This window comes from Cydia pomonella, chromosome 18 (assembly GCF_033807575.1).
Source record: "Cydia pomonella isolate Wapato2018A chromosome 18, ilCydPomo1, whole genome shotgun sequence".
NCBI lineage: Eukaryota > Metazoa > Arthropoda > Insecta > Lepidoptera > Tortricidae > Cydia > Cydia pomonella.
This window is the reverse complement of record NC_084720.1, coordinates 12,011,267-12,027,619: the sequence shown is the minus strand read 5'-3', so window position 1 is coordinate 12,027,619 and position 16,353 is coordinate 12,011,267. Positions and strand designations below refer to the sequence as shown.

At 37.4% G+C, this 16,353-nt stretch overlaps 1 protein-coding gene across 3 annotated transcripts in view; it reads left to right on the top strand.

The window, feature by feature from the left end:
• LOC133527487 (membralin) overlaps nucleotides 1-16,081 on the top strand; it is a 134,966-nt gene extending 118,885 nt beyond the window's left edge. For all 3 annotated transcript variants that reach the window (XM_061864512.1, XM_061864513.1, XM_061864511.1), the window contains 2 exons: nucleotides 9,792-9,891; nucleotides 14,929-16,081. In XM_061864512.1, the coding sequence (XP_061720496.1) occupies nucleotides 9,792-9,891; nucleotides 14,929-15,621 (793 nt within the window). In that variant the 3' untranslated portion in view covers nucleotides 15,622-16,081. The remainder of the gene's footprint in view (nucleotides 1-9,791; nucleotides 9,892-14,928) is intronic.
• The last annotated feature ends 272 nt before the right edge of the window (nucleotides 16,082-16,353 follow it).

Here is a 16,353-nt window from a genome sequence, read left to right as displayed (position 1 = left end):
AAGTTTTGAACAGTTGAACTCCAAAGTTTAAAACTTTTAAATTTCGCAAGTTCAGTTTGGTTGGCTTAAAACCTTAAACAGGGGTGAGATTGTCCCGACAATCCACAGTGATCTGAACTGTCGGCAGTAGTAACTTCGTCCTTCCAAACTCACTAAAATAGAATGTGTACAGCTGTGAAGTCCCAACTTGGATATAATATCTTTGTAGTGGATCGAGGAGCCTTTGACAAGTGGAGCGGAAGGCCGCGACACGACTTCTCGCGTTGCCTTCTTGATGTCGCCGGGACTTGTTAATTAGGATGACGGTTTACGGCAAATTTGAACCCTTCCGGAGATTCAAGCTCATAACAGTTTCTTATCGGCTAATTATCCTTGTTCACATGAATACTTAAGACGCTAAGGCTCATTAAGACGGTACGAGAACTCGCATGCGAGTTTCATTACATTGCCACCAGAGGCGTACCACAAGGCTCCGTATTGGGCCCGCTGCTTTTTATAGTCTTCACTAATGATCTGGTTAGCTACATGTCTCGGAATGTTCCTGATTTGAAGGTTGTATCATTTGCGGATGACACTAGTGCTATAATATCAGATAATAATATGGTAGATCTTAATAAAAAAATCAATGATGCACTTGGTGCTTTCGTAACATGGTTTAGTATAAATAACTTAAAGCTTAATATGGATAAAACACACCTTATGCTCTTTAACGCAAACTCGAAGTCAAAAGATAACTTGTCTGTAAGAATAAATGGTAGTCAGATTGATCAAGTACACGTTGTTAAGTTTTTGGGAATACGCATTGACTCACAACTTAGTTGGAAAGATGAGCTGCAGGATATTGAAAGTAGTATATGCTCAGCTTGCTACGCCATTCGGAGTTTAAGGGATGAAATAGATGTGCAACATCTCAAAATGGTTTATCACTCTTTAGTGGAATCCAAATTGAGATACAGCATTCGATTCTGGGGAAATGGTTTTAGAAACAATATAAATAGAGCTTTTGTTTTACAAAAAAGAGCAATTAGGACAATGACACGTACCCCTCAATGGGTTTCTTGTAGAGAACTTTTTGTTAAGCTACGAATTCTTACAATACCTAGTTTGTTTGTACACGTACTTCTTACATCATTTGTTAAAAATCTGCATGAAACAGAGGAAGATAGACAAGTTCGTTTAGAAACACGTAAGAAAAATATTTGCAATAATTTTATCCCGAAATTGCAAGTGGCTAAACACTCTGTACGCTACCAAGCAGTAAATTTGTACAATAGGCTACCAAACGAATTAAAGGAAATACGAGAGTACCATGTTTTTAAGAAGTCCCTCAAAACGTTTCTACTGGAAGGCTGTTATTATAATATTGATGACATATTTCAAAACCATACTGCTCTATATTAATTTTATATTTATTTTATATTGTAATTTTTTAATTCCTAGTTTCTATACAAGCGAACATGTTTTTAATGCTGACCAATAATATGTATTATATTTTGCTCTGACTTTTTTGACTGCTATAATCAGTGACTGTTCTGTAAATATTAATTTTTATCTTTTGCCACACCCCTAGGGGTTTCATGTACTATACTGTTATACCGTGTAGTGTATTGAATGCAAATAAAGAAATGAAAAAATGAAATGAAATGAAATTGCGGTATTTGATCGGTCGGCTGAATTGGTTGTAACCCAATAGTCCACAATGTAACTAAAATCACATGCCATTTCGCTTGCCGTCTAAATCAGCCCAAGTGTGTCACATATAAGTTAAAATGTTGATTAATTGATAAAGTTACATTTCTGGAAATACACGTAAAAATAATCTTATATTTACTTAGATATTATTAACCTCCAACGCAAAAGAAGGTAATTTATAAGTTTAACACTTACAAGTTTCGAACAGTTGAACTTCAAAGTATATTCCACTTAAACTGAAGTTAATGCTTAGTCGTCGCGTCATTAAATCGCATCATATCTCAAATCAACCTGTATTGCATATTGGGAATAGCTAGAGGCTTCCCAGGCTCGGTGAACTCGCAGGAGCAAGTTTGTGTGTTGAACCGCATTCGTCGGGGTCGATCGCAACTTCTTCTCTCGATTAGCATCGACACCAACTCTCTCTGCGTACTCGATAACTCCCCTATTCGGATTACAGATTGCTACCTGCAGTAAGCCATTGTTGGTGTAGGTAGTATTCATATTCAACTATTTATATTGCCGTTCATTGGTTACATTAAGTTTTGAATGTTTCTAAACAATATAGCAAGAATTACGAGTATTGTGAAGCGCTGGTGGCCTAGCGGTAAGAGCGTGCGACTTGCAATCCGGAGGTCGCGGGTTCAAACCCCGGCTCGTACCAATGAGTTTTTCGGGACTTATGTACGAAATATCATTTGATATTCACCAGTCGCTTTTCAGTGAAGGAAAACATCGTGGGGAAACCGGACTAATCCCAATAAGGCCTAGTTTACCCTCTGGGTTGAAAGGTCAGATGGCAGTGGCTTTCGTAAAAACTTGTGCCTACGCCAATTCTAGGGATTAGTTGCCAAGCGGACCCCAGGCTCCAATGAGCCGTGGCAAAATGCCGGTACAATGCAAGGAAGAAGAAGATACCAAGATTTATTGTACCGTTAATGCCCTAATAAACATGAAAACATTGTCTACTAAACAAAATTTCACCGGACTTTATAATATTGAGGCCCAGTGATCCCACTCTTTAGGTTTTAGTAGGTTAATGTAGGTACCTATAGGTTTAGGTAGGTTTCTGTCGATATAACTCGCAACCATAAATTTTCGGGGTTAAAGTTCTTGAAATAGACACGAAAGTAATATATTATTGGCGATACAGAATGTATCAAGTAACGTATTTTACATATGGTATATGGTAAAGCCCCATTTAGACGGTTGAGACTTTTTAAAACATGCCAGAAAGTGCATAGGAAGGTGGTTCTCATATCCATAAACAACCCGAAAATTAAGCTCATTTCATCTGTCTGCTCACACTCATACCTCTTATCGATCGAAATAAACCTGTCCTTCTTTGGGTGTGAAACCAGCTGGCTATATAAGTAGTTATTGGATAGTCTCGGTATTGTGTCAAGTCGCGGTCGTTCCGCGTCCGCGTGGTATGCTCTGCGGAATTTCATTTCGTTAGTAACGCCGCGAGCGGGCTTGCGGAAATTTAACTGTTATCATATCTACATATTATGTAGATACTAGTACACTTCTGTGCACTGAGTCGTACGAATCGTTTTCTGGCATATTTTTCTATTCGTATTGACAGTAAACATGTCCTAACAAATAGTTGTAAGACGGATTTTCGTATTATGATATGGATATGTCGAAAGGTTTAATAGGGTTGCCTAATATTTTCCTACGCACTATTTAAGGATTTATTAATCTAGGTATATATGTATTACAGGTTCTTACGCGCTACTTTGAGTACGTGGCACATGTTCAAAGTGCATTCCTTATTAAAATGCATTTTATTCTGCAGTGTTGTGCGTAGTGTCGATTGTATTTGTACATACATACATATAATCACGCCTATTTCCCGGAGGGGTAGGCAGAGACCACGGATTTTACACTTGCTACGATCCTGACATATATACTTACAACAGTTTTTTATTAATAAAAAATTGTCAATAAGGCTGAGCTATTCCAATACTGTACATTAAACGCACGTGAGGCCAATTTAAATTTACATTTTAACATCAAATTGATGTCATTTTGTTATCATTCGCTCGTGCGTCTCTCTTAATACATGTACGGACAAATAACGAGCGAAATGCTCACCCGAAAATATACTTACAATCTAATTGGTCTCCGGGTCTTGACGTCGACACGACGATTGTAAAATTCATAATAATTACTGCCACTGTAAAACATTTAATTTAAGTTTATATAGTTGAATTTCATTGTTTGAAACTATTAGGTATGCGAAGTGATCGAATATCTGTTTGGAGTCAATAAAACTGTTCGGTAGTTATTTGACCGAGGCGGGTCGGAGGGTCGGGAGCAGATAAATAATATTCAAAGCATTTTCCGATGCGCGACGTATTGTAGCGACGTCGCAGCCCGTCGCGCGGGCACGGCAGCTGCTCTCGGTAATATTGTGTTATACTTTATCGAATTTGCATGTTTTTACTGAATAACATTCCTTTGGCGCACTCGACATCAAAGGCCAAGGCGAAAGTGATTTCGCACCGAGTTAGTTCAAGAAGATTCAGTTTCACCCCGCCTGTCCTGCCAGTCCTATCTGAATTTTGAATAATCTTAATGTGCCTAATAATAATAAGGAAAATTGTAAATTGGCATCCGACTTTTGATATTTAAAAGTTAAGCAGAGCTGAAGTAGCTGTTTGCACGTTATTATAATGATGTGAATCGCTGCACGTGACTGACTTCAACCCTCGTGCCGCGGCTTTCGTCAGTTGGAGTGCACCTTATGTAATGTGAAGTCCTGTTTAACCGCGTCGATTTGTTTTTGTTTGGATGTATATCAATTAGACGATGTTGATCGATAAAAAAATGTTAATGTGCCTATAGCTATACATTTGTATAATTACGTATATGCAGTGTGTAAATCTAATACGAGCGATAAATTAAACCAGACATAGAAAACATTAGTGTAATCATTAATTAAGATGTTTTATTAAGTTACACTTAACTGTGACCCCATAATTAATTTTTGAAAATTTTATCAGTAGCAATGTACTGTAAACATGGTTGCGTTACCAGAATATCGATACCACGCATTTACAAACTTACCTAATATCTGCAGGATCAATCACAAGTTAGTATTACACTGCGTTTAATGTTTTATGGTAATTTTGGTAGACAGACTGCTACTAGGCATTAAAGATATTAGATATTATTTATTTATCATTTTATCAACAAAGAACTGACTTCATCAGTCACGACAGTTGTCCTTGACGTGATGTTTCCTAATACTGAGCATAGACATACTTTGGTAGCAACGAAAGATAATTATTATGATATCATTTAGTATTTCATTTGTCTGATTTTGTTATAGCAGATAATGGGAAATAAGCCCGCCTGATAATTGTCTTATTACCTAAATTGATTTCGAGAATTAACTAAACAGTCTAAACACCACAAAGTTTGGTACATTGTTTCGTGACAAACTCTTTGGTAGTTAAATGGTTTTTATTTTATTTCGACTTTGATTTGACAATGTCAGTCATTCAATACAGAAGTAATCGTAAGTTATAAAAATACCTCGTTTAACAATTTTTACTACTCACGAATCAATGGACATGATTTTAATTTACGGTGAAGCATTACAAAATGGTAATCGAGCGTTAGCACAGCGTGTACCGAGAGCGATCCCTAATTAATAATAATAATTAATTTATGTTCTCATAATAAGTGAATTGTAAAATCTTAATGGGAATAAATGATCTTTAAACCTAAACCTATCCCTGATCGAATTGTACCAAGAAACGCTCGAGTAGGTAGTTGTAAACGCGATACAGCGAGTTCGCGAAGGTTTGCCCGGGACTGGAAGGGTGGAGGGAGCGGCTATTCGCGATGAAGTACCAGTTCCATTACAAGACCGAATCCTCTGCCATTTTGCACTTGACCCTGAGAGTAGTAGAGGAAGGAGGTAGAAGAAGAATTGAGAAACAAGATAACTGAAGTTTTTCAGAAACTCAGATATACCATCAATCTTGGCCACGTGATGGAGTCAGTCAAACGACGTTGCGAAACCTGTTATGAAATACAGGAAGACACGTGGAGAATAGGTATCTGCGGCGAAAGCGGCGAAACTAAACTGTGCTTTTAAAAGGTAGATATTCAAATAAATTGCTTTTTTAAGTCTCTGGTTTTTTTTACGTGCACGAGTAGGTATCTAACTTTATTTTTGAAACTAGGTATTACGTTTATCAGATAAAAAGCATCATACTTGCTTATTATTTACCCACTCATGAAAGTTAATGACAATAATGACATGTTACATTGCGGGCCAAATTATTTTGTATGGATAAAATTTTAATTGCAATTCTAAGTAAAAATTACCTAATTACATTTCTCATGTCCTATACTAACCACCGTTAAGAGATTTGCCCGTATTAGATTTACACACTGTATACGCTGCCTCTTTTCTTAATTTAAATTAAAATATTGAACAGATTGATTACGTTATGCTTATGTGTTCGGCTTCTTTTGTGGTCAAGATTCACTTATAACTGTCTTATTTATTTGGATATATCATATGATGTATTGCACCGTGAAAACTGGTGTACTTAAATAATATTGGCATAATCTCATTTGAACCTTCTTAATACCGATGACGCTGGGATGAATATCGACAATGAATTTTCTTACTAGATTCACTTGCTATGTTCCTGTTGCGGTACAGTACGAGCGACTTAAGGTGCAGTAGGCACAGATAATTTTTTTCAAAAGTTGTGCGCTTTTATAGATCACAATACGCTTGCCAAAAATTTAATTAGCAATCTTGGGGCACTTCTCTAGGGACCTCAGCGATATCAAATCCTGTGTTTTTTACTTTCGCTTGATAGAAAAAAAAAACAAGAATTTTTTTAATGATTTTGTACAAAAACTAAAAATATGAAACTTAATTCTAAAAATGAGCAATGTTATGCTTGAGGGAACTCTGTAATAATATTTATTATTATTTAAAAAAATCTAATTCTAAAACATTATATCCGCGGTCTCGAGCATACACATCCATCTCATCTTGCTCACGCTTACGCTCAGTGAGAGTGGGAAAAGAACACGAACCTACTGGTTCTTAAACGTTTATCACCAGCGCGCACTTTCGTCCTAGGTATCAGAATAGTGTGGAAGTGGAAGTAACTACGCAGTGAAACCTCCTCAATCATATTTTGCCCACAGAAATTGACCTTTTAACATTTTGTTACCTTATTAAACATTATCAAGCCAAAAAATATAATGGCGCATAGAAGACCTCCGCCGTTGGTCACTTGCGACGTCATTTACATCTTTCCATTACCCCCAGTGCTTCGGGCGGTCCATAAAATATTTATGTCCGAAGTAACATTAAGAAAACGCCGCTTATTTCTTGTAAATCCACTAACATGTATGTTTAATGCTTAATCTTTTTCGTTTGATGTCTTTCAAAGACGACGCCTCCGAAGCCGCTTAACAGTGGACACGGAATTGCCTCGCTCTGCCCCTCTTTAATTCATCCCCGGAGCGATCTACCCGTGAAATTGTTACTTAAGAACTTAATCGACGCATCGCTCTTTGTCTTTGTACTGGACGTTTTACAAACAACGTTTTATTGAATTCGATGTTTACCGTCCTTTCTTGTGAACCATTTGTTTCTATTTTGTTTTTAAATCGCATTCATTTAGAAGGCGTTTCATCTTAACATATAAATATGTAGATCTTCGATTGTTTGATGTCAAAAATTAAGCTGCCTTAGAGACTCGGCTGTAACCGTTTGTGGGCCACATTTGCAGACGTATCACGTTCCATCATTACGGTTATATTAATCTACACATACACCCAGTATGTCGCATTAATCTTCACCTGCTAATTAGTGAGCGTTGTGCTCATATTATCATGCTAATCGCAATCCACTTAATGCACGTATTCACTGTTTCAAGGCTTATGTACGTGATAATTCGACTTCTCTTTTGGTATATTAATATAACACACGTGATTTGGATTAGAATGGTCATGAGTTTTGATATTGTCTCCAAGAATATAAACTAATATTGTTTATAGTACATATGGTGCTACATTCGTACGGGAATGAGCACTTTCCGTGCATTTGTCAAAACTTTAAAGAGCCATATGTACTGTAAAACGTTGTACGATACACGTGCGAATAAGTAATTCGCAACTCGTGTTGATTTAAAACACTCCCTTCGGTCGTGTTTTAATTTATCACCACTCGTTGCGAATTTCCTATTTTCTGCACTTGTATCGTAAATAACTATTTCGCCACACTAGCTCGTAATGACTGTCTTTATTATTTATTTATTTATCGTATGGCAAGTACTACTACACTGTATATTGAATAACGATTAGTTTATAATCTAAATCTACATTTCTCCAAGTAGTATATATATATCATAGTATTTAAAAACTTATGAAAAAGGTTGCATTTTATTCACAAGAGTGGCAAAGTAAATTGATGCAAATTTTAAATTATTTCCTCGTGTTGGCTGGTAGAATTGAGTTTAAATGTTGATTTTGAATGATAAATATTAGCGTTCATTTGGATCTGATATGTAATGTTTTACAGTTAGTATTATCCTCGCGTTGGTGTGGTTAAATTTTTATGTTTCACTCAGTATCAAAGTTTGAACTCTCGCGCCTTGAAACCCTCGCAACACTCATTATTTCACTTTACCCTTCGCTACCTTCGTGGTACAATTTTTAAATATTTCACTTGCTCGGGCATCAATATTAGCTCGAGTGGTTAAACAACAAGATTGTCTCCTTGTAAAACAAATAACTATCAGGTATAGGTATGTACGTGTATACGTGTATACCTAATAGTTAAAGAACCGCACCCTTTATTTAATACATAACTATTTAGCCAGTAATATCTTGCTATCAGATTGTTTTTTTTTTTTATGATTATAATTTATTTTTATAAATGTGATAAATTATTGCCTGGTATTAGTTATATTAAAGATGGCCTTCGTTTTGATATTAAACCATATCTTTTATTCGACCGATATGGTCTATGTAATTTTAACTGCCCACAGGTAATCAATGAACTACAATATACCATACCTATACATATAACTTTGTTAGTAGTACTCGGATTACGTAGTTAATTGCCCAGTCTATCTATTGAAACAAGCCAGCTGTACTCGTTATATTTCCATAGAATATGAATGTAAGTCACAATGCGACTGTGTTATCATTAAAAAATACTCGCCGTGATGAAATAATAGTATTAAGGAGCGTTGAAATGTTTTTAAAACTGTGAAGTTGTACACAATGTCGCTTGAATAATAGGCAATTGAGTTAAAGATCATCAACTGTTAATTTTATGTTAATATTTTACACGTTTTAGTTATTATATTCCACACTGTCCATATTCTACAATACTGTTGAACTGAATTGCTGTCGCGGTATATAAATCCAGTTATTTATCCTGTGTACATTACTCGTTTATACGAGAAATGGACCATGCTTATGTGTTGACTGCCGAGCGGACGCAAATATAACCACAGACATAATATGTAATGTACAATAAGGCGCGCTCCGCCTGAACATAAACACCAACAAAGAGCAACATGTGGCATCGCTTTACAAAACAGCAGACCGCACTCGGAGAAAAATGTATATCAGAGTGAATATCGATTTCAAATAAAATTGCAACCTTTTCAGATAACGAGGCGACGTTTTCCCCTTTCCGGGACCCGTTTGTCGCTCGCGTCTCACACTGGGAATTTATCCACCGAAATAAGCAGATAACGAAGCTAATGGTAGCGCCAGCTAGCGAAATATACGACACCCAACGATTGGCTCCTTCTCAATAGACGTCTTTTGTCGAATGCAATTGAACCACCGCCGCTTTTACGGTGTCAAAATAATTGACGTTTTAGTGTTAGTTTTAGATATTTGTCTCGCGTCTTGTTATCGGAGTGCTGCCTGGTGTTTTGTAGCTTATTTATATAATTATATTGGGATGATTTATTGAGATTGTGTCGCTCTATTTGTAACCTTAGATTTAGTTTGTTTTTAGAAAACAAAGATGCCTTTCTTTAATTCTTTTTATAAAACTGTTATTAAATAACTGTATATTTTGTCCCCAGATTCTTCTACCTGTACCACTTCTCGTTCTACGCGTACCACTACCGCTTCAATGGGCAATATAGCAGTCTTGCGCTTGTTACCTCGTGGCTCTTTATACAGGTAATATATTACTTGCAATATCACGCACTTGCGATCGCCTCGTACTTTTATTGCGACATATTTATTAAGTTGGACAAGTTAACACTTGTTACATGAGCATTGTGTAGGTAAATGTAAAATGTTGTAGTATTATGAATTGTAAGTAAGTTGTTATACGTACGCATAGGCCGGAATATCATAGAATTAGCCATATGCAACTTCCAGTGTCAACAACACGTTCAAACGTCGTGCCTGTTTTTGCATATATTAATTTATAATTTTTATTTAAGTTGACGGCCACTTCTCAACTAAATGCAATAAAGTGTGAAGCCTTTTGAACCTACCCTAATGATAATGTGTCAAATGAGGTAAATAATAAACACTAAAGACGGCTTGTCAACAAAATAATTACTTGGACAACCGACCCTGGTGCGGGTCATACCATTCTCGTGGATTTGATTAAGGGAATATCATGCATATCTCTTAATACCTGCGTGAGTGCGTGTGTATAACATCAGTGGGCCATACCATCTGTTTGTCCAGAGCACTTTGATGTTGGCCAGCCGCGGGCGCCGGCCGCCGTATGAGCGCACGTGGAGTTTGCAGATAAACTGTTTATCTAAAGAGATATTAACATTCCGCTGTCATACTCCAGTTATTAAATCCCGAGCTAATGGATTATATACATACGTCCACACATAGCTCAACGTTGAATAATAAGCGATATTAATGAAGTAGTTTTTCATACTCTGACCTAAAATAATTGTCATATGATATAAGCGAAGTTACTTTATAAATATTAACATGTCATATTAGTAGGTAAAGTTGGTCCTCCGAATTATTATTATTTTTAAGCACACTACGTGGAAGAAAAAGCGGCTTAGTCGGCTCTAAAAACTCGGGATCGACCCGCGAGTATTTGACAACAAATCACGTCCCCATACGTTATTGTGACGCAGTCGCGTACTCCAGGACGTTAGCCCACAAAAATCAACTTTCCCGCTCCAAAAATAAAAGATAATGTCGGCCGTACAGCTTATCTGTCGGCCTAGCTCGCGAGATGGACGTCACCGCTGCGTCAAAGTTTTGTCAAATGTTTTCCGGGGCAATTCCCAAATAACATCCATGCACGTAATATTTCCCGCACGCCTGGGAGCCGCTAGCCGTAATGGAGGGCAATGCACTTAAATAACGTAATTTAAGGCAGGATACGTATAAAACATTGCTTAACGTATTGATTATGAAATCGTTGCATTCGTTTTGAAGTATTATTATATTAAGCAGGAGGTCCCGGGTTCAAATCCTGGTACAGGCATTTATTTGTGTGTTCATCAAAGATTTTTGGTCCTGAGTTATGGATGTCTACTATGTATTTAATAATTTATCTATATCTGTATTATATATATCTTCGTCTAGTACTCACAACACAAGCCTTATTTTATTTACTAGCACGTAGAAGGTAAACCTATTTTTCATTTTGCGGTCTCATGTTATTGTAGGAATCCAGAATTCTCAGTATTTTTTTAAAATTGCTTGACATTCAGAAAATTTTGTTGAAAACCATTGTGTAGGTTAATATGGTTAAGCGCAGACAGCCTGACTTAAACGGGAAGTGCTCGAGTCGATATGCGATCGCCGTTTGCGGAAGCTAATAACGCGTCGAGCGGACCGCGGCTTGCTCGTGTTTAGTTTGTATATAACAACTGTCTCGCTTGTTGCATGCGAGATTTTGTTTGAATATTTTAACTAAAAAAGCAAAAGCAGCGTTTCTTTTTTCCGCTTTTAGGTTAGCAACAATTATTTATGACAACTTTTCTAATTTGTTAAAATATATTTATAATCAAATGTGATATAATGTATTGAAAGGGATTGAATAACATGGTAAAGGTTTGTTCTGTTATGCAAAACGCGAGCGCCTCGAGCTGGAGCAGTAGGCTCTGCTGGATTAAAGCGCGGGAAGGGCGACGTCGAAAAACAAGAAGCCCCTTCGGAATGCAAAGTGAGGGCTTATCTTATAATCATCGAGCGTGTCAACTTATTAAAAATCATATTTCACGAGGTCGCCTCCCCGGCCGGGACGCGGCGCGCATAACATTGATGGCGCCCAACGTGGGGCCGTCCGCTACATTAATTTAAACCGTCGTTACTTGTTGACAACAAGCTCAAACTAAAGCCTGCTAAAGTCGGTCTTAATAAAGTTACTTTAAAAGATTTTTCAATTTCTCACCTCGACTCATTTTTGATTCCGCTAAAGGGGTTCATCCAAGATAACCGGCACGCTTTGGCCTAATTCTCGTCAAGTCCTAAATAAACAGCCAACGTCCGCCATTACAGGGTCGGTGAAGTGCTGTAATCTTGCAGATCTCCCACTAATTATAGTTCCGCTTAAATCCAACACAACGCCTTAAATCTAACAAATTTAGGTGTAACCTCATTGTGCTTCCGTTCAAAGTATACGAATATAAAAAGATTACCTACAGTTAAGAAATTTAACATAATTTGTAACGTACTGGATTTTGAGTTACGTACGAGTATAGTTCGAGTCATCCACGATGAGGCGTAGATTTGTCAAATCTAACCTTTAATAACATGACAATACAATTCAAGGCACGCGTCGTCGAAAATGACACTCTATAGTCATCATAGTCAATGCAGCGAAGTATTGAAATCAAGTTAGTGTAGCCAAGAAAGAAACTACGCGGTATTATCCCGTTTTCCATTAATTAGATGCTAGTTGAGTAAACAAAAGCAGTGAAACATGAGTGATAATTCTATCTCTAATTATTTAGATGTTCGATGCACTCTGCATTAGGATCTTTGTTTTGTTTTCCTGTTTAATTCAATGTTTTCGCTCCTAATTCGTGATTCCTTTCCTTTAGCAGGATTAGTTAAATGAAAAGGGATTTTTTTTTCTTTTCCGATGCCCCTCGTGCCACGCAGTTCCTTCGCTGTTTTTTCTTTGCATTTTAAATCAAAATAACTTTATTTTCGTCCGAGTTTTCTACCGTCTTGGCATAATCAACGCGCCGGCTCTAAAGTGTTTAAGACAATTTTGCGGCAGAAAAAATATCATCACAAAGAGCTCTCGCTTTTCTTTGAAGTGTTAAGTCGACTCTCGAGAGGTGTTCAGCTCTCCCGCAGTTGTTCACAACTGCAACCACGACCATAAAGTGCGCGCTCGACGTTCAAAGGTTGCATCTGGCATTTCAGACATAATATGCATAACGTTCTTTGAAATTATAAACCTTATACTATCAAGAGTTTAAAATAGCTATAATGCATTAAAACTATTTTAATTAAATTATTAGCGTCTATCACCTTAAATTCTGCTGCTAAAGTAATAGAAGAAGATACAGTACTGAAATAAAATGAAATCCAATATTTCGAACAAACTAAAAAAAATACAGTTGTTCATGCAAATGGTTGTACCTGTAGCAAAGAGAATTTGAAATGGAGGTATTGTCAAAGAAAACTTTGTACCGACGTAAATTTAATGCCATCTTTCGACACATACTTAAAACTTTTAGAACGCCATTTGAGTTTGATCCTTATTTTTTCACTGATATGTGTTCAATTTGTTAAATATCAAAAAGTGGCGCCATCTCACCGGGCAACACCTAAAGGTTATGGCGCCATCGCTCGAAATGACCTTTGGCTTTTGATATATTGGATGGCGCCACTTTTTAATATTAAACAAGTAGAACACATATCAGTGAAAGAATAAATATAAAAGTAAAATGGCATTCTAAAAGTTTTAATTATGTGTCGAAAGATGGAAGTAGATTTAAGTCGTTACAAAGTTTTCTTTGACAATACACCTCTATTTCAAATTCTCTTTGCCTGTAGTCAGTAGCATAAGTAGCGAAATTTAAGTAAGCATTCAAAATGATCTGCACACGGTCTCATTCTCTTAACAAAAAGGCTGTGTTCAACTACCACTGCTGCCTATACACGGATACACGTATCACTTTTATTTGATTGGGCAGTCTGCGCGGTAAATCTCAAAGCGGTTGATGTTAATGGACGGATAAAAGGGCATCATCTCTGCCCATTAAATACCTTTTAAACGTTTGATCCTTTTTTAAATCTGTCGCTGCGATGATCCGACATGTGATTGGGGCGTGTCGTGTTAATTAAGGTCATACAATATAGAGCATTCCCGTCATGGGACAAACGGATCTGTTTTGTGCGCGTATATATGTATCGCTTGTTGGTTGGTGTGCGTTTAAGGTTGTTCATCAATTTACTTACAAGTAGGTAGGTAATATTTTTTAACGAAACTTTATGTTTATATGTCTGATATTAAGCGCGACCTGTGTATCCAGTGATTCGATGCACTTTGACCGTTTAATTATTACAATCATGTCAGCTTAGAGGATGGAATATTATACTGAATATTTATGTAACCACTCACTTTTTTACAGTTTTCCTAAGTTCAGACGAATATAAAATAGCTGAGAATGCTCTTAAGAAATCTTAATACAATAACTACCTAACGCCAAACTCCTACCAAGTATTTCAATTACTGATGGTGCAAAATAAGTGGCAACGGAGGTTTCGCGGTGGCGTAGCATGCGCTTAGAATAATAAATCACAGAGGCGTCCCGACTTGTCCGCGCCGCCTAACCCGTTACACCCTCAACAGGGAAAAAATCAAAACGAGAGGATCACAAAATATAATTTCAAATAAAAGTTCATTTCGAGGCGGTCACAAGTTTCTTAATTAAAACTTACGTCGGACGTCGCGAGGGGAGGGAACTTTGACCCAGAAATAAATAAATAGAAACGGGGATACTCTCGGTGGTGTCACGAGTCGCTCATTTATTTGTCTAAAGGAGTTTTGCTCAGTTCGACGGACGTGTCTCATAATCTGCACCGAGAACGTCTGCGAGTAAATATCGACGCGGCCGTCACTTAGCTGCGCCGCCGTCGCTTACTGCAGACTTATATCTTTGCCGTTTATTTATTGTTACGCGCTATCTTTCTGGGGAATTTGGCTATTTACACAGCATTGGTACGTTTAATGGCTTTAAAAATAATGCAATGTTTTTGTTTCAGCACTCCATGCTGTACTTCTTCCATCACTACGAACTGCCCGTAATACTACAACAGGCTCAGCTGCAGCAGTTGCTGCTTCGTACTCATCACGGCATGGGTGGCATGGTCGGGTTGGCCGGTATCGCGGCACTAGCCAGTGGAGCTGCTTATCATGATGCTCCCGGCACCGGCACTCAAGCTACTCCTCCAACAACTCAATCGACCACGCAAACCGTTCAAGATACTACGCAATCCACTACGCAGACAACCCCTGAAGTTTCTACTGCACAAACTAATACTACTCATACTGGTGACGTCGTCTCCTCAAGAACTGTAGCCGCAGAAACAACTGCTACTGGTACTAATACTGGCACCGTTAACGAGAACGTGGAAAGCCCTTTAACAACTTTAATAGACTCAATCAGTCCTGATGGTGAAAATAATATTAAAATAGAAGAAATCTCTAGAAAGAACTCTCGGGATGAAGCTAAAGTTGTAAGCAGCAGTAATATCACTACTGCCGTCCCCAATAGTGCGAGTGGTGAGCAGGCTATCAAGAATGGTCAAGATGAAACGTCTACTTTAGACCGCCGACGAAAAGTCAGCGGTAGCGTGCCCGACACCGATCCTCCTTTACTGTCGACAACTGCCGACGATGCGGCTGCCGAAAGAAGGGCCCCCGGCCCCTCCCCTGAGGCTGACGAATTAGACTAATGAATCTTACATGTTATTCTTATCTTATACCTGTCAACTTTGCATCGAGTATATTCAGTATCCATTGATCAATCCGCTTACATGATTAGTTTATGACATTAAACAATAATTTATTATGTAGTAGGATTTATACTACAGTGTTTTATCTTTTCCCCTAACTTGTCACAACGGAAGACTGGTGAACAACATCATATTTCCTGTAGAACGAAGAGCGTTGTTCTTAGATACTTGTTAGTGATTTTGTTGTAGGTTTATCGTACGTATGATTTGAAAGGTGATTGTAGCATATAAGTCTATGTATGCCCCTAAGGCAATATGTAAATAATTTGATGTCATATTTATTAGGAACTTATTTTTGTTAATTCCGTTTGTCAATTTGAATATTCTTAGTGGATGGCGCTAGAAGTTGGCATACTCTATTCAGTGATTTAGTTACTGCAATAAAATAATTTGAGTCATATTGTGTATTTTCATTGATTTCTTCGCTACGGACAGATGTCGCACGTCTATTTTACATTAGGGTATGCAGTCAGCCCTTTGGCTACGATATGAGTACAGTCGGTAGTATTGGCTAATGTTTTTCTTGAATTTCTAGCAACAGCAATTAATTTCTTTGTCATACTTAACCTCAAATATGTAGGTATTAGCTCTCATTCCAAAATGACTAGCCTAATTCTTAACTAGATATATGTTATCTAGTAGTATTAACAAGATTAGTAATGATTTTCCATA